General features: G+C 40.4%; 1 protein-coding gene across 1 annotated transcript in view; it reads right to left on the bottom strand.

Annotated features, from left to right (window-relative positions):
- The window catches only part of MDN1 (midasin AAA ATPase 1), a 155,209-nt gene that overhangs the window by 84,581 nt on the left and 49,409 nt on the right, over nucleotides 1-21,219 (bottom strand). Inside the window, 14 exon segments of the mRNA XM_070418082.1 lie at nucleotides 1,040-1,237; nucleotides 2,987-3,109; nucleotides 4,172-4,380; nucleotides 5,306-5,503; nucleotides 6,419-6,637; nucleotides 9,443-9,572; nucleotides 12,150-12,294; nucleotides 13,958-14,088; nucleotides 14,422-14,560; nucleotides 15,854-15,992; nucleotides 16,075-16,209; nucleotides 17,475-17,616; nucleotides 20,044-20,190; nucleotides 20,435-20,643. Coding sequence (XP_070274183.1) covers nucleotides 1,040-1,237; nucleotides 2,987-3,109; nucleotides 4,172-4,380; nucleotides 5,306-5,503; nucleotides 6,419-6,637; nucleotides 9,443-9,572; nucleotides 12,150-12,294; nucleotides 13,958-14,088; nucleotides 14,422-14,560; nucleotides 15,854-15,992; nucleotides 16,075-16,209; nucleotides 17,475-17,616; nucleotides 20,044-20,190; nucleotides 20,435-20,643 — 2,264 coding nt within the window.

Here is a 21,219-nt window from a genome sequence, read left to right as displayed (position 1 = left end):
CCCCACTGGCAAGTGGACATCCCCCTAGGGCTCCCGGGCTGCCAGAGGGATGTCTGACTGCCAATTTAGGCCCGATTCCCCGGGGAACGGGCCTACGCCAGCAGGTGGACATCCCCGAGGGGTCCCAGATTGCGAGAGGGCACAGGCCAGGCTGAGGGACCCCCCCCCACTCCGAGTGCATAAATTTTTGTGCACTGGGCCTCTCGTTGAAATATAAAGCAACTGGGGGTTTTTTCTGTTAACTCCACTCAACTAAAGAAAAAAAGATATATGCAATTCATTTTTAAGTATATTTTTTAAAATTTCCTACCAAAATTCTGAATTTATATGAACATATAAATCTGTTCAGCTTTTCAATATCTGAAATTTTTCATAATAAACTATTCTCAGAAGATACTTGGGAAATTCTTAATTATCAAGGGACAGGGACATTAAATAAAGCTAACATCTACAGCCATTTCCAAACCTCTAGATTAGCCAAACTTTAAAAAACAGATGTTAAAATAATTGAGCATATGCTCGCCCTCTCTCGCTCTCTACTATCTCTGCAAATGTGAATAAAGGCAGTAAGAAAATATACCAAATATGAATTATAGTTGACTTTGGTATGGAGAATACTGGATTTTTAATTCTTCATGGTAGTTTTCTGTTCTGACTTTTCTTTAATTAAAATGCATTGTTTTCATTATAAAATTCTTATAATGGCTTCATAGATCATGTAGACACTTGAAAAGGTTTACGCTGGCCTTAATCCTGAGAACAGTAATAGAATCCTACAGAAAGTGGTGACCTTACTCTCCTCCAACTGAAAATAAACCAGGTCCTCTCAGACATAAAACAAGGGATTCACACCAGAAGAAAAATGATAATGGAAAGCAGTTGCATTGATATTCATCATATAGACATGGAATTGAAAAACAAATCTTTAAACTAATTCTCCCTCATTCTCATAGAGGACATCCTAATAACTATACCTCAGCAAGCAGTCTTATCACTCCCAACACTCCACATGTGGTCTCTGTATATCAGGATATCTCACCTGAGTGAATCTGTTAAGGAAAGACCTGGGCAAGCCTTTCCTCCCGCCTCCTTGTCTAAAGGGATTTTGACAACCAAAAATCTTTGTCTTTTCATGCTGCACTTGAAAGCTCATTCCTAACTCAGGAATATAGATTTCTCCTCGGTGGTCAAAACAAGCATTGAGTCCTTCCAATACAGACTGAGAAGCCAGGTTGAGCTATTTGGAGAAGAAAATACACACATGTGTTATATATGCAGTGTAAATATAACAAAAAGCAGAGGGATAATATGCACAAAAGATAGTGTTATTTTCAGTAAGAGGAAGCTCAAACAGTATTGGAAACATCCTATTTCTTGAACTGAGTGATGGATTAATGTGTATTCATCCTACTAGTCTTTCATATACATGTTGGATTTTATGTATATAAATTATCAATAATTAAGTAAACTAAATAAGTATTAAGACTGAATTTTTCAAAAAGCAGTTAAAATCTTCTCTAAATTTAAACTGTATCTATTATGTGCACCCATATTGACCTACTTCATAAATCACAGCTTACAAGAAAAACTTGCCAATACATAGATATATCTTTTTTGTACTCTGGGATTTTAAAAGATGAGGCAAGATAGCTCTCTACATACTTAGGTAAGTAAATATCTTTCCCAGCTCAAATACTGAATAATCTCCAAATGGGCCTAAAAATCATGATATAAACTACATAAAATGGATCTACATAGCTAACTTTCACTAACAGTTTTGTGAACAAGAATGAATACAAGGATTTTGTGCCACAAATGAACAGAGCTGAATAGAGGTCTTCAGATGCTGAGTTCAGAGCTCAGGGATGGGAAGTATGAGCGGTTTTAGGTAACATGGAAAATTTCAATTGGGAAAATGTGAATCAATAAAATTCAAATGGGCAAACACAAACTACATTACAATTTCAAATGTCATATTTACACAAGCATAAACTCCTCTGTATATTTCCAACTGGTGAGGCTCTAAAAGATGTGAAGTATGATTGCAAGTCCAGTGCCTTGTGGTCCCTAGATGCATTTCCATCCAGTTGGAATATGATCAGAAGTCTTAAGCTTTAAAACTAGGCATTCTTTTTTCCTGGATAATGAATATTCTATCACACATCCTTTTCCAAAAAATCTTTGGGGAGGGTAGGGAGGAGGCGGAAACAACTCTCTCCTTAGTATCTCTAGTAAGTAGGAAGCAGCTCTGCAGAAAAGGAATGCTCAGCACACCCTCTGACCAAAGGGGTCTGAACTCAGGGAACCAGCTGGGCCTGTCAGGTTTCATCGGTAGCACTTTCATCACTCTAATAATTTAAGCTCCACAACTACTTCTTAGCCTTTTCTTAAATTAGCATGAACACGGCACATCCCAAACTGATTTGACTCCTTTAGTCACAACCTTAGATTTTTTATTTTTGTGTATCACTTTTCCTTTCTCAAGTTGCCTGCCAGTCACTGAGATTCAGCAGTTAGCATAGGTCTCATAACACGCTCTGTTCTTCTGGTCATTAATTTATCCAATATACACATATAACACGGATTATCTTCTATTTTTGTACGTGTGTTCTTAAGATAACTTTCCACAGGCTCTGTTGCATTGATGAAATATAAGGTGCTTGACACTGTAAAATACCCATAAAATACAAACAGCAAGCCTGTCAGAGACTACAAGAAAACACTAGTGAAGAGGCAGTTATTCTCTGGAGATTACCTTACAAAAGCAGGCTAGCTTGTAGGTTATAAATAGAGAGGGGCTGCTATTTGTGCTGACAAGTGACTATTTTTATTCTTTAAAAGAAACCATGGAGGATTCGTTTCATTAGAGAATTTGTCTTTACTAGGCAACAGCATGATCATCCACTGAGAAATGCCCTAGAGCTATGAAAAGTCTGACTGCTCTTCACACTTGGCATCCCATCGGCAGGGTGGACAATCCCCTCACCTCATCCAACACAACCCAGTGCCCGGCCTTCAGAGCTGCCAGCAAGGGGCCATCACGCCAGGCAAACTCTCCTCCCTTGCCACCTTCAACAGGTAGATCTGCTCCAAACAGGTCTGTGATGTCCTTTGGGAAGGGAAGAAGTGAGAAAAAGCCAAAATTACATAAAAATTAGATCCCAAGACCTAAAATCTAAAATGACAAATACTTGTGCTTTGTGCCACTTTTCCTTCTTACTCCCAAGACAGAACTAATTACTCCCAGCATTCTTTACCAGGATCCCAGACATGCCCCAAGAACCTTCTCATCACAATGCTCCAAGTATCCATCAATTGGAGCTGGAGCTCCACATCAGTAGCTCTCAACTATGGCTGTACTTGGAAACTAAATGGCAAGCTTTAAAAAACACACCAAAAAAAAAAAAACAAAATAAAAACTAACAACAATGCCCAGACCCTGCTCTCAGACCCCATTCCAAGAGATTCTCATTTAATTTGTCATCTCTCTTACACATTTTCATAAGGTTGTTTGAAAATCATTTTATTTCTACTAACTTTTATTTTAGAAAGGACAAAAATAAAAAGAGGTTATCTATATATATAAAAGCCTAAGTGACTAGCCAACCAGCTGGCAGCTATGATGCGCAATGACCACCAGGGGGCAGGTGCTCAACGCACAGGCATGGAAACATAGAACAGACTGATGAATCTCAGAGGGAAGGGGGGAGTGGGGAAGGCGGGAAGAGATTAACCAAAGATCTTATATGCATACTAGAGGCCAGATGCACGGATTCGTGCACTAGTGGGGTCCCTCAGCCTGGCCTGCAGGGATCGGGCCGAAACCGGCTCTCCAACATCCCTCGAAGGATCCTGGATTGTAAGAGGGCGCAGGCCAGGCCAAGGGACCCCACCAGTGCACGTGCACCGGGCCTCTAGTATTACAATAAATACTGAAGTGGGTAATTCTCAAAAGAGTTAGAATAAAGCTGAGTGAATATTATTAAATATGTCAGCTATTAATGAATTCAAAATAATTATTTTGGAAGGTGACGTTGTTGTGGTCTTTCATAGCCATGAAGTATTTGGGATACTGAAAATCTCATCACTCTTCCTGATTAGGAGATTATAAGCAGATACAAACATTACTCCCTATACTTGTCCTCATCAGCTGTAGGACTACTGAGCTTACCGTCTGCTCTGACAAGTTGATTCGAACAAGAGTGTTGCCCGAAGCCTTTGCTAATGCTCCCACCAAACTCGTCTTGCCCACACCAGGAGAGCCCTCCAGGAGAATGGGTTTGTTCAGTTTTGTAGCTCTTAAGAGCCTCTGGGCATTCATAGCTGTGGTGCCAGCACTGAGTGCATAGTCCGCAATGTTATTCCTGTGAAGGATAGGTCCTTAAAAGGAGGGGGGAAAAAATCCACATATTTAAGCTGGACATCACCAAATCATATACACACTTCAACCCAAGATTATGAGAATCCACCAAGTGGACTATTAGTAAGTGAGATGCCATCTGTGGTGAAAATGCTTAGCCCTGTATCAACATTTCCCCACTTTGGGGCCCATAAAATGCTTTAGCGGAATAGCCAGAAGCATACGTTCCTTAATTGTGTCTACTGCACAAATCTCTCCATCTCTTCTACCTATACATATAACTACCACATAGGAAAGCTGGACCTATCACAACCTATACCTGGAAATACTGCAGGTACTTGTACAATTTACCTTTATAAGTAGGTAGTTTTCTAAAAGTCAAGTGTAAACTAGACATATAGGATAGGTGGTGCCATATTAAACAATTTCATCCAAGGTTTTTAGGCCACCAAGACAATTCAGGATGCATCACCTGCATTTTCCATTTAATCAATCATTTGTTCATCCATTCACTCAATCAACACATTTTCTGGATGCCTATGACTGACTGCTAGGCTGCATATCAGATGCCAGGGACAGTTAAGTGATACAAACCTGCCCTCAAGGATTTGCAAAACTATTTTTTTTTTAAGTGTTTCTATAGTTGGAATATATGGACTCAATTGTTACTATACGAAAGCTCTTCTTTTGAGCACCAAATAATAAACAAATGCATTTTTACAAGACAATTTATTCATAGATTAAAACTATATTTTCCCCTACTTTTACATGCAAACTCACATGTTAACTACTCACAATTAAGGGTATGCCAAGTCAGATTCTAATTCAGATAACTAGTTCAAAAATCATGATTAGTATGATACAATAAAACAAAAAGTCATAGTAAAAGTCAAGTACCTATGATATATAAGAAGAGAATCTTCATTTATTTACAATCATCCTTACCTCTTGGTATAAAAAATGGATGAATTCCCCAACGATTATCTATCCCAGTGAATTCCTTGGCCTTGAGCCTGTCATAAATCTTTAATTCATTTTTCTGACTTTCTGTCAGTCGGACTATCTTGGAAAGTTTCTTGATTAGGAATTTCAGACATTCTTTGCGAGCCAAGAGGGCTGTACCAAACCCAGAGGAAGTGACTCCTAAAAGACAGAAGATCAGTCCATCAAACAACAGCACAACACCAAGCTTCACAACCATTCAACATGAGCTCTAGGGCAGTTTCCTGGGGAAACAAAGCCCCTCGCTGAATTACAGCAGAAATACAACTGCTAACCTCTCCCCACAATTTACAGATCAATTCAGCAGCAACTTATTCAGTAAAGCGCTCCAGGCACTCCATGATAGATCAGCATGGAGATAAGAGTACTGGTCATTTTGGTTTATATCTCTAAATCTTCATGGCTGAGAAGCAGAACCTAAATACTGAATTTTATTAAATTACAGTAAACTTAAAATAAAATAAATTAATAAAGGATTCAGGCCCATTAGCTATAAATAACCATTCATGTTAAGAATTATCCAGCCCTGACAGGTTTGACTCAGTGGATAGAGCATCTGCCAGCGGACTGAAGGGTCCCAGGTTCAATTCCGGTCAAGGGCATGTACCTTGGTTGCAGGCACATCCCCAGTAGGGAGTGTGCAGGAGGCAGCTGATTAATGTTTCTCTCTCATCAATGTTTCTAAGTCTCTATCCCTCTGCCTTCCTCTCTGTAAAAAATCAGTAAGATATAGATATTAAAAAAAATTATCCAGTCCTTCAGGAGCAAGGGCATTTCCAACAGTCTTCTTTCTATTCAGAATCACCACTTCATGTTTACTAAGTCCTTTGCCTATAAGTAATGAGAAGTTTTTGGCATATCTTTTATACCAACCACATCTCAAAGAGTAGAAAGAAAAGGAAAGCCATTTTGTGCCTTGGAGTAAGGGCACACAAAAAAGCCATTTTGTTAGAGTAAGTGATTCTATAAAGTATCTGGGTAAGAGGTCTGGACTTGCTCTATTTCATCCTCCACTTTACCCTAACCCCTTGTTCCACCAGCTAACAGACAACATACCTGAACCTATTCCATCTATGTACACCAGGCATGCAGCATGGACAAAAGTTGTCACAGTGGAGATGGTCTCTGGCCTTTTCAAAGCAGCTTCCTCCCCCATTGTGTTCATGAAGTTAACCCAGGACAGGATATCTCTGATACTGACCACACACCTTCGGCCAAATTCCTGGTGGGTCAGCCAGTCAATGAAATCCAGCATCACCTCAGCTATGTCAGCCCCTACAACACAAGGAAGCAAGTATTTACCACTTAGGAACACCCAAAACAGGGAGCTTGTAATCTGGGGCCAACAGATGGCCTAAAGTGACTCTATGATCCGTGGATTATCTGCAAATCTCTGTGAATTCACATTAATGTTTCTTCTAAGGGGGGGATTCCATAGCTCTTATTGCATTCCAGTGGGGTCATAAATATAATTCTACACATACAAAAATGTTTTACAAAAATACATGGGTATTATAGTCTAGAAAGTTACACTCTGAAAACTCAAAGAAATATTCATTTGGTTCATATTCAGACACAATTTTGAAGTAAAGACACAAAGATCTTAGAAAAATATACAAATTTTACTATACTATAAAATGATTCCCTGGAATGGAAAATCCCACATTTTTAGGGCCATTTAGTTCAGGCTTTTGGTTTTCTTAAATCAATGCATCCATCAGAATTCAGTAAATTACAAAATTCATACATTTTATTTCATTATGTAGGTATTTAAATGGCTATTCTATTTATAATTTCATGCTGTAAAATATTTAAAAATAAACTACTTAAACAGTTATATATAGATGAAAGCAAGGCCAATTAAATTTAGTAGAACACTTTATATATAACTTATGAAATAATAAACATCTATCTAAAAAGTATAAATGCCATAGAATATTTTCTAAAAAAGAAAATATGATGAGGAGGAATCCACACTGCTATAATATAAACAGACTATTCAACAACATTCTTCAAGGCTACACTGAGAATTGGTTAGAAGAAAACTAATTGGTCAGAAAAAAAAAAATACTAATTAGAAAAAACCCCACAAATCTTTAAAAGAAACTTAAAAAGTCTAGGAACAATGAGTACTTGGATCCACATTTCAGAGTGAAATAAATTTGAGGTACATCAAGGACTTAATAAAAAATGGATAACTTTATCCATTGTTAGTGAAGAATTAAACCATGACTATTAAACAGAAAGAAGATCACCGGTGATAAAGTAGATGGGTTCGTGTATTTTTTACAACAAATATAAAGAGGTAACATAATAAAGAAACCTATGTGATAAATGTAATAAAGAATATTATCCAAAAATACATAATGAATACTAACATATGATTAATATTTCTTTTAAAATATGCCAGACATATTTTAAATGTTCCATGTCGCTAATAATGAAAGAAAATGGAATTTTGGAATATCCATTAAATTAACCAGGATAAAATAACAGATTTAAAAATGAAAACTCCATGTTGGAAGGACTATGCCAAGCAGGCTAAGCTGCTGACAGCATTGGGAATACGAACATCATTCCGGAGAAGCTGGCCATAATCAATGGGATCTCTGAAGATCTTTATTCCCACTTTTAGAAATAACTCAAGGATACATGTATATATATATCATGGTGACAGACATTAACTATAGTTATTGTGGTGATCATTTCAGAATACATACAAATATCAAATTATTATGCTGTACCCCTGAAACTAATATGTTGTATGTGAATCGTATCCTAATAAAAATTTTTAAATATATATATATCAAATCAATCTAGGCTCAATTAAAAAAAAAACAACTCATGCTCTTCCTCCCTGACTGCTTGGAGACTGGCCACCATCATGAACAACATAGTAATTATCTGAATCAGGAAGTTCCTGACCAACAGACTATTTCAGTGGAAACAGCCATCGACGTCCTTCACCCTTGGAAGGCAATAGTACCTAACACAGAAATTCAGGAAAAATTAGTCAAAATGTATGAGACCAAACCAGATGTCATCTTTGCATCTGAATTCAGAACATATTTTGATGGTGGCAAACCCATCCTGGCTTTGGCATGATTTGTGATTCTGCAAAGAAAAATGAACCCAAACATAAGACTTGCAAGACATGGCCTTGTATAAGAAAACCTCAAAAAGCAGAGAAAGGAACACAAGTACAGAATGAAGAAAGTCAGGGGGAGCACAAAGGCCAGTGTTGGAGCTGGCAAAAAGGAGTAAAGGTTCTTCAGTGATGTTATATGTGGTGACTGTGTAGATTTTTCATTAGAGGATTAATAAACTAAGAACTCTAAAAAAAAGGAACCACATAAATGTTTTGACTCTTACTGGATATCTTAAGAACTGTTAAATCTAGGTTTACACATGTGGGAGTTCTTTTTAATACTATTCTATTTTCCTTATGTTTGAAATTTTTCATAAGATATATTTTAATAATTATAAATTAGCTGGTGACAACTAAAGAAATGCAGTTTAAAATTCCATGAACATTTTCTAGTCCTGGCCTATGTTCCCAGTGGTTAGAGCATCAGACCACATAACAGAGGGGCATGTACCTGGGTTGCAGGTTTGATCCCTGGTCCCAGTTGGGGCATGAGTGGGAGGCAACCAATCGATGTGCCTCTCTCATCGAAATTTTTCTCTCTCTCTCTCTCTTCCCCTTCCCTTCCACTCTCTCTAAAAATCAATGGAAAAAAAATCCTTGGGTGAGGATTAACAACAGAAATAAAATTCTATGAACATTTTCTAAAGGTGAAAATGACTAAAATTTAAATAAAATTTTCATCATCGTTACAGGTGAAACAATAAGGTAGAATTTAACAACCCTGGTGAAGGAGGCAATGGGAAGAAGGGACAATCTAATAGATGGTAATAGGTTAGTATCATTTCCTTAGGTCTATTTTGTTCCTATTTCTCTAACTCCCCTTCTCCTTATAATACACCATATATACATACTGCTAATGTTCTATACCACATCTCTCACTTTCAACACACAGCCCCTCCATCCCATTACCACCACCACCTAAAAACTCTCACCTTTATGATCTATTCTGCCCAGAGACAATCCTGGACGAAGATTACTGCTGATTATCTGTTTTAAATCTTCACGGTTTGTGCTCTGAGGGCACCATATTTCTGTAAACCGGTTTCTTAAGGCAGGAGACAGCTGTAAGGAACACAAACTGCAATGTGAATGTAATACCTTTGAGAAAAGCTAGAAAATAAATCGTTTCAAAAAATATTAGCTGTTAGTCTGGCAAGTACCAGATGCTTCTTTTATTACCTCAACTACTAGTTGCAATTTACTGAAGACTTACTTTGTCCTGGCTCCTTCCATGTTATCTCATTAATCTCCCCCACACTTTTCAACCCATCACTTTCTTGATAGACATAGTACAGAGCTCCAAAGTCTGTAGAGTGTAAGTGGTACAAATAGGACTCGAGCCTATCTGGACAACTCCCTATCCTGAACACCTTCCCCCAAGCAAAGACCATTCCTTTATTTTACCTGTAGTTACATAACCAATGCTTTAGAGAAAATAATGCTATCTTCCCTATGGAGAACTGTCTGAAGTAGAAAGAGATAGCTTCTATGTGGCTCAGAGTACAATTATGAGGTACATATTTTACCTGCTGTGTAACAAACAATCGTTTAGTCCCTCCAGTCTTAGGGCCTCTACCCTGATTCCTCTTACCCTTCTTACCCTTTCCCTAGGTCAGTTAACCTGCATTCACAAAAGTTAGCAATGGCATATGCATGTAGTTCTCTGTTTATCATCACTTTCCTTTTACTTGACAATAAACTCCATCCACTGTCTAGTCTACCACAGCAGGACCAGGAGCACTCAATGAAGACCCAGAGTTGTCCGGGTAGCTCAGTTGGTTAGACCATCGTCCCGGTACGCCAAGGTTGCAGGTTCGATCTCCAATCAGGGCACATAGAAGAAGCAACCAATGAATGCATAAATAAGTGGAACAACAAATCAATGTTCTCTCTCTTTACCTCCCCTCCTCCATCTAAAATCAATCAATAAAAAGTAAATAAAAATAAAGACCCAGGGAACACAAGAGTGTTCCTCATCGTCAGCCTAGATAAGAAATGCCTCAGGTGTTCAGAATCCTATCTCTTTGCTAGACATGCAAAATAAAAGTTGGCAATCTTTGGCTAAGTAAAACTTAAGCTAACCGGACGGGCAAGTCACATACACAACCTTGAAATCATCTCCTCTGTGCTATTTCCACTTGCCAAAGAACCAGTTTTTTTTACACTCTGGTGTATTTTATTTCTTCTCTTCAGAACATTTCTTGAGGCCCAATGATGTAACCTTCCTTCTTATGGTACCAAGGAAAATTAGGCCCAAAATATCATGTCTGCATTACAAGTACTCACCAAGTTACCAAGAATATGAATTGCTTTCAACTCCTGGTTCTTCTCAGCATCCCTGACCTGCCACTGCACCACCATTTTCTTAACAGACCAGGAACCCACACAAAATGCAGACTCCTTCACTGAGAAGCTTTTTGAGCCTAAAATCCCAGGACTTGAGATGTTTAGATCCTAGCCGGATCCTAACACCCTCCTCCAAAGAGAAGAAACCATCTGCAGCCTTTTCTTTGTAACATTCTGAGGTGACCCACAGAACCCTTTGCAGTGGTTCTCAACCTTCCTAATGCCGCGACCCTTTAACACAGTTCCTCATGTTGTGGTGACCCCCAACCATAAAATTATTTTCATTGTGCCCTGACCGGTTTGGCTCAGTAAATAGAGCGTCGGCCTATGGACTGAAGGGTCCCAGGTTCGATTCCGGTCAAGGGCATATACTTTGGTTGCGGGCACATCCCCAGTGGGAGGTGTGCAGGAGGCAGCTGATGGAAGTTTCTCTCTCTTCGATGTTTCTAACTCTCTGTCCCTCTCCCTTCCTCTCTGTAAAAAATCAACAAAATGTTTTAAAAAAAATTATTTTCGTTGCTACTTCAAAACTGTAATTTTGCTACTATTATGAATCGTAATGTAAATATCTGATATGCAGGATGTATTTTGATTGTTACAAATTGAACATAATTAAAGCATAGTGATTAATCACAAAAACAATATGTAATTATATATGTGTTTTCCGATGGTCTTAGGTGACCCCTGTGAAAGGGTCGTTCAACCCCCAAAGGGGTCTCGACCCACAGGTTGAGAACCACGGCTTTAGAGCAATGGTCGCCAACCGGTGTTCCGTGAGGTCCGAAAAGTTGGTGCCCGCTGCTTTAGAGAACAGATATACATGTTCCACCTGCAAAACCAAAAGAGGTTCTTGGCTGGCATTTCTTTTTTGGGACTTTAAAATCACTCATAAAGCACACTCGTGTTTAAGGGAGTAGACTGTAGAAGCAGAGGTGGAGATAAATTTCAGTCTCAGCTTTTCTCATCCACAAAAGTAGATTAACTTTCTCAGAGTCTTGTGAGAATCTATTACAGTAACATATGTAAAGAACTGTGTAAATAACTGGAAGAATGAAATTTCAGGCATATAAGCAAAGTGAGATGTCAAATAAAAAAATGTTTATCTGTCAAAATTATTTTTCAACCTTATAATAATCCTAAAATATCTTTCTTGATTTTTACCTTTACCCAGTTTATACCCAAAATAAAAATTCCAAATGTATTTTTACATTATGCATTTAAGGGTGCCAACAAGATATGGTCAAAAAGTAAAAAAAAAAAAAAAAAAAGTATACTTCAAGAACATAGTTATACCTCTTTTTTTCCAAAGTCGCCCCCAGGGTTCATGGTTGCTAAGATACGGAATTTTTTCCCAGCAGTCAACAGTTCTACTTCATTTTGCTTGTCCTCTAGGCTGCCTTTTTCTGCTAATACCAGAGACTTTTCTACTTCAAGGACACTAAAAGACAGAAAAAACTGAAGATAAGATAAAAAAGGCTTATTACATAATCTTCCTATTTTGTGGTTTTCAATGCTCTTGAAAAGGGAAAAAGAGCCCAGCCAGCCTGGCTCAGTGGTTGAGCATTGACCTGTGAAGCAGGAGGTCATGGTTCAATTCCCGATCAGGGCACATGCCTGGGTTACAGGCTCAATCCCCAGTGTGGCATGTGCAGGAAGCAGCCGAAAATGATTCTCTCTCGTCACTGATGTTTCTATTTCTCTCCCTCTATCTTCCTCTCTGAAGCCAATAAAAATGTATTTTTTTAAAAAACTAACTTAAAAAAAGGAAAAAGAAAGTTATCTCCTCTGCTGAGCTTTCACTTTAGTTAATGGTTTCCTACAACACATTTTAAAATGCCTCATTATCCAATAGCTATGTGATGGAACAATAGTTCTGATTAAAAGAAAAAGAACTCCCTTTTCCACTTATGCTATTGTAGCATTTGTTTTAAAAATAAGAGTGTTGCATGCACATGTTCATGGCAGCATTATTCATAAAAGTAGAAACACTCCCAATGCCACCAAGTGGTGAATGGATAAAAATATGGTGCCTTCACACAATGAAACACTATTAGGAATAAAAAGAAACAAACTACTAACAGGCTACAACATGGATGAAGCTCAAAATATTAATGCAAAATGAGACCATTTACATGAAATGTCCTGAAAAGACAAATCTAGAGACAACAAATAGATTAGTAGCAATAAGTGGCATCAGAGAGAAACTTTAAATGGGCATGAGGAATCCTACTGAGATGATGGAATTGTTGTAAAACTGAATAACTGGATTGTGGTGGTTGCAAAACAGTAGATTTACTAAAACTCATTGAAGTATACATTTTAAATGAGTGCATTTTATGATATGCAAATTACTATCTATAGCCATATATATATATGGCTAATATGCAAAGTGTCCCCTCAGGAGTTCGACCAGGAGTTCAATCACTCGCTATGACGTGCGCTGACCATCAGGGGGCGGTGCAGAACATGGAGGGGGACCAGCGGTGGTGGTAGGGCACTGAGGGAGCGAGGGAAGGAGGAGACAGGTAGGTGGGGAATCACGCGGTGGCAGTACGCTGGCAGTGAGGGAAGGAGGAGGTGGAGAGGTGGGGAATCGCACGGTGGCAGCGCATTGGCAGTGATGAAAGAAGGAGGCAAGGAGGCGGGGAACCTGATCGGCCCTGATCGCTGGCCAAGCCTAGGGACTCTACCTGTGCACGAATTTCATGCACCGGGCCTCTAGTACCTCAATAAAGAGAGAAAAATAGGTATACATCAAGACTCATATTGGTCTGAGGTTTTGAGAGGCCTGACAGCCATAATATCTAGGATGCTGATTCTAGTTCTTCAAAAAAATTTAAGACACTGGCCATATAATTTTTCTTAAAAAAAAGAATTTTAACTTAGCCTCATTTGTTTTAGCCCAGCTATCTCCCCGATTATTGACAGTAAAACAAAAAAGCAGGCTCCTTAGAAGAGATCCTAAGTTCTAAAGCCAAAAAAGCAATAACTCATTATTATTTTCAAATATTTACTATGCACCTAAGAGGAACACTACTATGCACAAAAATTAGTATCTATAAAAACAAGACCAGCAAAAACATCAAACACAGGGACTGCACCTGTTGAGTCTTTCCAGGACAGAGTCATCAGCCAGTGAGATCTCATCCAAGAGGAAAAAGCTGCCCTCCTTCATGGCCAGAACCAGAGGCCCATCGTGCCACTCAAAGAGCCGAGATGTGTCGATTTCTTCCTACAATTTGGAAAAGAAGGAGAAATTAAAGGCCAGGTGTCCACAAGACAACACTATTAGGAATAAAAAGAAACAAACTACTAACAGGTAGCTAGCTGGTGTCTGCTGGAGTGAAGTGGTCATTCTGCCAGAAAGTAAAGGTCTGAGAACCAGGAACACATGCTACACAACAGGATGCTCATGAGGCCCTTACAGACCAGTGAAAATATGAAGATACATATCAAACCTGGAATTAAAACCCTACCAGGAATTCCACAGTTGACTAGGGCACAGAGCTAACTGCATCCTTTAAATGAATGTACAGAATGCTACATCATTTGCTATTGGACAAACCTTGTCCTTTGGCTTCTGTCTCACCGGCCGCAGCCCGCCCAGGAAGTCCGAAGTCTCCATGTGTAAGTGGCAGTTGACTGAGTATAATTTCTGATTTGCCAAGGCTGCAAACACCTGACAGATACTCGTTTTCCCACACCTGTCAGAGTTACACACCAGATTAACGAGGAGCATGAATTCTAAATACACACCCACAAACACCAAGTCAGCAAAAGAGGGGGACACTGGTGAGAGCCTCACTGCAACAGCAGTCATTGCTGGCCAACACAGGATGTCTGTACCCCTGGCCTGGGGCCTACTTCCCCAAAACACCAGCACCCTGCCATATTCCTTATCCAGAATGGCACAAAATAGCATGAATTCGATCCTTTTCTACTCCTACCAACCACCACCAAGGGATGGGAAAGAAAGCCAATCGTTAACAGACTTTCAAGACACACTAACTCATGTGCTATTCAACTATACAAATCTATAAAACAAATGTCACTGTTTAAAATAATTGAATAGAAAAAAAATTAGCCCTGGCTGGGCAGTTCAGTTGGTTAGAGCATCATCCTAATACTCCAAGGTTTCGGGCTCAATTGCCTTGGTAAGAATCAACCAATGAATGCGTAAGTGTAACAACAAATTAATATTTCTCTCCTTTCCTCTCTCTAAATCAATCAATAAAAATAAGACCCATTCTTTTCCATCACAAAGGTCTAAAGGTAGAGGAAAATAAACAATATTAGATCCCTTATTGCTCCTTAAGAAAGGGAGAGCCCTAGCTGGTTTGGTTCAGTGGATAAAGCATCGGCCTGCGGACTGAAAGGTCCCAGGTTCGATTCCGGTCAAGGGCACATACTTCAGTTGCAGACTCCTCCCCAAACCAAGCCTTAGTCAGGGCTCGTGCAGGGGGCAACCAATTGATGTGTTTCTCTTACATTATACTTCTCTCTGTCTTTCCCTCTCTCTTCCACTTTCTCTAAAAATCAAAGGACAAATATCCTCAAATGATGATTAAATAAAAAATTTATAAAAGACAACAAATTAATTGAACGCCAATCAGCCCTTTTCATAAAAAAAAAAGGGGGGAGGGGGGGAGAAACACAGACAACAAAGATCACCCTGACCAGTTTGGCTCAGTGGATAGAGCGTCAGCCTGCGGACTGAAGGGTCCCAGGTTCGATTCCAGTCAAGGGCATGTACCTTGGTTGCGGGCACATCCCCAGTGGGGGGCGTGCAGGAAGCAGCTGATCAATGTTTCTCATGGATGTTTCAAACTCTCTATCCCTCTCCCTTCCTCTCTGTAAAAAAAATCAATAAAATATATTTTAAAAAACTTAAAGAAAACACAAAGATTGCTTTCCTGATGAGTCCTTCAGAGATAACTCAAGTAATCCTATGGAATTGAACTGAACCCTCATAACCAGTTATTGTCACAGAACGTTACCCAGTGTCTCCAACCAAAAGCACTGGTTCACTGAATTTCAACGCTCTTCCCACCAGCACAGCCAGTCTCCGCATGCTCTCGGTCCACACGATATGGCTGAACTTGGATTCCAATGTGGATTTCTGAGTAGACAATTCACCTATCAAAAGTAGAATAAATATTTAGGTTCTAATATGAGTATAACTCAATTCATTCTCCTCTGGATATTTTAGCCTACTCACTCAGCAATTTTAGGACATTTTCTTTGGAAAAGAGGGATCGAGGACACAATTTTTTCTTGAAATGTTTTTCAAGGACTTCTTGAATCACATCAACCTCCTCCTGTTTCCTGACTCGGCCTGCCAGAAGCATATAACCTTAAAAAATAAATAAAAATGAAGAACCGTCAAGTGTCAATACCAAGGGATGCTGAGAATATAAAGCAATAGCAACTCTCACCTAACCATATGGCTGCCTTATGCTCCAGCAACATGACTTCTAAGGAGACTCAAACAAAAATGAACACTTGTGCACCAAAAGACATAGACATCAATGTTCAGGCATCTTTATTCATAATAGCTAAACAGTGGATCTAAATATCCATCAACCAGAGAATGGCTAAACATATTATGGTATCTCCATATAAAAGGGTTATAACAACAATTTTTTTTTTTTAATGAAGTCCTGATACATGTAACAACATGGCTGTATCTTACATTAAAGAGTGAAAAGAAGCCAGACTCAGAATGCATACTTCATGATACTATTAAGATGAAGCTCAAGAACAGGAAAAATCAATCAGTGGTGATCAATATCAAAGCAGTGGTTACCTCCAAGGAAAGTAAGACCGACAAGAGCCATGAAGGACTCTTCTGTGGTACTAGTATTCTAAATATCAGCCTAGGTAGTGATTTACACGATATCAAGCTGTACATGATATAACAGAGTGTTTCACCCACTTTACCATAGGTTATATTTCAATTTAAAAGGTGTTTTTTGTTTGTTTTTAAATGTGTTCCTCCTTCTATCTATTCTTAATCAGGAAAGAAAAGACATTACAATTCTTATGGGCTAGTTTTATTTACTCACCTTGCTTATTAACTAACCCATTAAGGACTCATTAGCACCTTTCAAGTCAGAATATTCTGAAGTATTTTCTATTATAAAGAACATATAGATTCTCCCCATGGATTAAACCAATATGATCAATCCTGAGTCTCAAGTGACATCACTGCCTTCTCTCAGAACTCTGATATTATCTGACCAGTCAGTTCTCTGACTCTAAGGCACAGCACGCCTCTCCACAGGCACCACATTGCAGACAAATGGTCCAAAAGACATCACTAACCACCTGCCTAAAGAACTAACAGTATTGTGGCCATATCCTGACTCTTACATGTGGCCACCTGAAGGAAATAATGAGAACACCTAAGAAACCAAAACATATTAGCACAGAGGCCTGTAGAAATAACAGCACTTTCAAAAGCAGTTGGAAATTAAGGGAGAAGACTCAGTTCCTGGAGTACCTAGTAAAATCTACATATTGATCACAATTTGGGTGAGGTTTGTTTTAATAAAAAATAAAGAAAAAAGGCTGACGTTTGATAGAATGTCACAGTTTGAGAGATGAATGAAAGCATACCATCGTTGGCTAAGTGCTGTAGCCAGTCATACTCCTCCTTGGTCTGCTCAGCCAATCGGTATCTCTCAGCCCATCGAAACAGGTCTCGAAGGGTGATGAAGCCCTGCTTTCCAGCAAACACTGAAGAACTTCTGCGTTTGGACTATTAATGTATGCAAACAAATGGAAAAGAACAATGTCAAGCATATAGTAAAACATACATAAAAATTTTTTTAAATATATTTTATCGATTTTTTACAGAGAGGAAGGTAGAGGGATAGAGTTACAACATCGATGAGAGAGAAACATCGATCAGCTGCCTCCTGCACATCCCCAGTACATGCCCTTGACCAGAATCGAACCTGAGACCCTTCAGTCGCAGGCCAACGATCTATCCACTGAGCCAAACCGCTTAGGGCCAAACATATAAATTTAAGCTCCCATAAAAATTATTCATTCCATTAAAATTAATTTTTTAAAGTGAAAATGGGGTGTAAACATTTGAAGAAAAATACAAACTCATGTAAAAAAATGTAAATAAACAATGGCATTCCATCTCCTATGCCATACAGAAAAAAATCACAAATACAAATGTGGGCAAACATGCAGGAAAATTAATCCCATAATGTGGGACCATAGTAGTGAAAATGATTCAGAAAAGTAATTTGACAGTGCATAATTCTGATAAATACTTTTAACCCCATAAATTAAATGGGATATTTTGGGGGTGAGGGGAGAGGAAAAGAGAAGAAGGAGGAAAAAAAAAGACAATTGTAGCTCTGCATTTAACAAGGGAGCGCCACACAAAAAGAGTCTCTTCAATTTTGTCCATTCAAGGAACATCCCATATAATAAAGAGGTAATATGCAAATTGACCATCATGCCCTCACAAGATGGCTGCCTATAACCAGGCCAGCAGGGGGGTTAGTGAGGGACGATCAAATGACTGAACAAGCAGGCTGCGTGGGGTGACCAGGCCGGCGGGGGATTAGTGAGGGACAACCAGGCTGGTGGGGGAGCAGGGCAGTTGGGGGCAACCAGGCTGGCAGAGGGGGCAGTTGGGGACAACCTGGCCAGGGGGGAGGGGGCTGTTGGGGGCAACTGCGCCAGCATGGGGTACAGTTAGGGGTCACCAGGCCGGCAGGGGGGACAGTTGAGGGTGATTAGGCCAGCAGGGGGGGGGGGGCAGTTGGGGGCAACCAGGCTGGTAGGGAAGGGCAGTTAGGAGTAACCAGGCCGGAAGAGGGGGGCAGTAAGGGGTGACCAGGCCGGCAGGGGGGCCAGTTAGGAGCAACCAGACCAGCAGGGAGGGGGCAGTTGGGGGCGACCTGGCCAGCAGTGGGGGGCAGTTAGGGGCGACCAGGCAGGCAGGCAGGCAGAGGCAGTGAGTGACGATCAGGCCGGCAGGGGGGGGGCAGTTAGGGGCGACCAGGCAGGCAGGCAGGTGGGCGACTGGGAGCCAGTAGTCCAGAATTGTGAGAGGCAGTCAGACATCCTCTAAGGGGTCCCGGATTGGAGAGGGTGCAAGCTGGGCTGAGGGCCGCCCCCCCCCCCCCCCACAGCACGAATTTCGTGCACCGGGCCTCTAGTCCTATGTAATAAAAGCCTAATATGCAAATAACCGATTGGTGGAATGACTGGTGGGCAGGGCCTGCAAGCGGGCGGCGCCAGGCCAGCCAAGGCGGGTGTCAGCAGGCAAAGGGAGGGGGCGGCGATCAGGGAGCAGGGGCAACCGGTGGTGGGGCGATGTGGGGTAGGGCCGGAGCTGCCCCCTGGTGGTCAGTGCACTTCCACAGGAATGTCCGCGGGGAGCGGGCCTAAGCTGTCAGACATCCCCCAAGGGCTCCTGGACTGCAAGAGAGCGCAGGCCGAGCTGAGGACACCCCCCCCCCCCACCGAGTGCACAATTTTTGTGCACCACGCCTCTAGTCTATATAATAAAAGCCTAAGCGACCATTATGGTGGAACGACTGGACACTATGATGTGCACTGACCACCCGGGGGCAGACGCTCAACACAGGAGCTGCCCCCGGGTGGTAAGTGCTCTCCCACAGGGGGAGCGCCGCTCAGCCAGAATCCGGGCTCACGGCTGGTGAGCACAGCAGCGGTGAGAGCCTCTCCCACCTCCATGGCAGTGCTAAGGAGCAGCAAGCAGATGGGTGGTAAGGAACAAGGGGTCCCTAGACTATGAAAGGGTGCAGGCCGAGCTGAGGGGGGACATCCCCCTCCCCCCCCCCCCCCCCCCCAGTGCACAAATTTTGTGCACCGGGCCTGTAGTATCCATATTAAAAACAAAACTGCAGTTTGTTTATGCCAAACGAACCTCAACAAAATGTTACACTATTATCCACAAACAAAAAACAATCATCACATATAACTATCAGAAATTTTTTTTAACATATTAAATTGTTGACTTACAAAACACAGCCAAAAACATTAATGGAATGCATCATTAAGACAAGATCCTTACTCAGTAAAAAGTAATAAATGGGTGATCTGCTGTTTCTACCCGAGTAACCTATCAAATTTGACCGAGTCTAATCAACACATTCCATTAGAAACTAAGTTCAGGGATGGAGCGATGATCTACCTGAAGGTCCAGCATGATTCTAACCAACTTGCTGCAGTAAGAGGGTGGCAAACTACACCGCTTGTGCAAGATTGTTTCCAACTCAGAACTTGGCAATTCATCAAAGTGCAATTCCACAAACCGATTCCTGAAGGCTCTGGAAAGCACCTAAGGAAAAAAAGCATTTGAGATACTGCTCTCCATAAGGTCAGTTTGGGCTCAAATAAACGCTTATAAAAATTTTTTTAAATTGTTTTAAAAAAGGAAAAGAAAGCTCCTACAAAATGGAGGCTCTGCTATTCACCACAAAAAAGAAAAACCCTTCAAAAGAGGTAAAAAATTTCAGTCTTTCCAAGAAAGATTTATGACTCGACGCAGTAACAAGGAAGAGTAGGAGGGAAATGCTACACACCTTTCTGCCTCCATAAAGTCCTGGGGGATTCTGGGTAGCAAAGAGCATGAACCGAGGGTGGGCTTTAACAACTTCCTGTGTTTCTGTTATGAGCAATTCACGGTTATCATCTAGCAGTCTGTTCAGTGCCTCTAACACATCAGTAGGGGCCAAATTCAATTCATCTAAAATAATCCAGTAGCCCTTTCTCATAGCATCAATAAGAACACCTTGGAAGAATTAAACAGAGAATTAGTACATAAATTAGTCAAAAGTTGTATATAAATCAACAAATCCTAGGTTACTATTAAATTTCAAAGCAAACCACTCTCTGTAGTCATGCCCCCAAGTAATTTGTGATGTTGAATATCAAAAAAGCACAATTTTCCATTAAAATAGCCCTATTTCATACAGAAGGGGAGTCAAGGCTGACAAATATCACATTTCCAACTTATTTTCCCCCCTGCAGCTTAATTTTATTTATATCACCATATTTTTGTATCAACTCTCAGCTTCCTTCTGTTCAGTGCTCACCCCATTCTCTTGAGACTTTAGGAAATGAAGTAGGAGTTCAACTACACTCTTCAAAACTTGGTGCTAGTCCCGCCTACAGCTGACAAGATTTCAGTGGGGCCCAAAGAGAGCTGGACCCCAAACCATCACTCCTTCACCACCACGCAGCTCAGGGAGAAAGAAAAACCAGCACAATGGCAGCAGTCCGCACGCCTCAACTGGAAAGGGTAAAGAATACTTGGGGAGATGGGTCTAAAAGAATGAACACCTACACACATGCAACAGAATAATAA

Source organism: Myotis yumanensis, unplaced genomic scaffold (genome assembly GCF_028538775.1).
Source record: "Myotis yumanensis isolate MYYU_CA2020_CCGP unplaced genomic scaffold, mMyoYum1.0.hap1 SCAF_6, whole genome shotgun sequence".
Lineage (NCBI taxonomy): Eukaryota > Metazoa > Chordata > Mammalia > Chiroptera > Vespertilionidae > Myotis > Myotis yumanensis.
The sequence above is the reverse complement of the archived record's forward strand: the minus strand, read 5'-3'. Positions and strand labels throughout refer to the sequence as shown.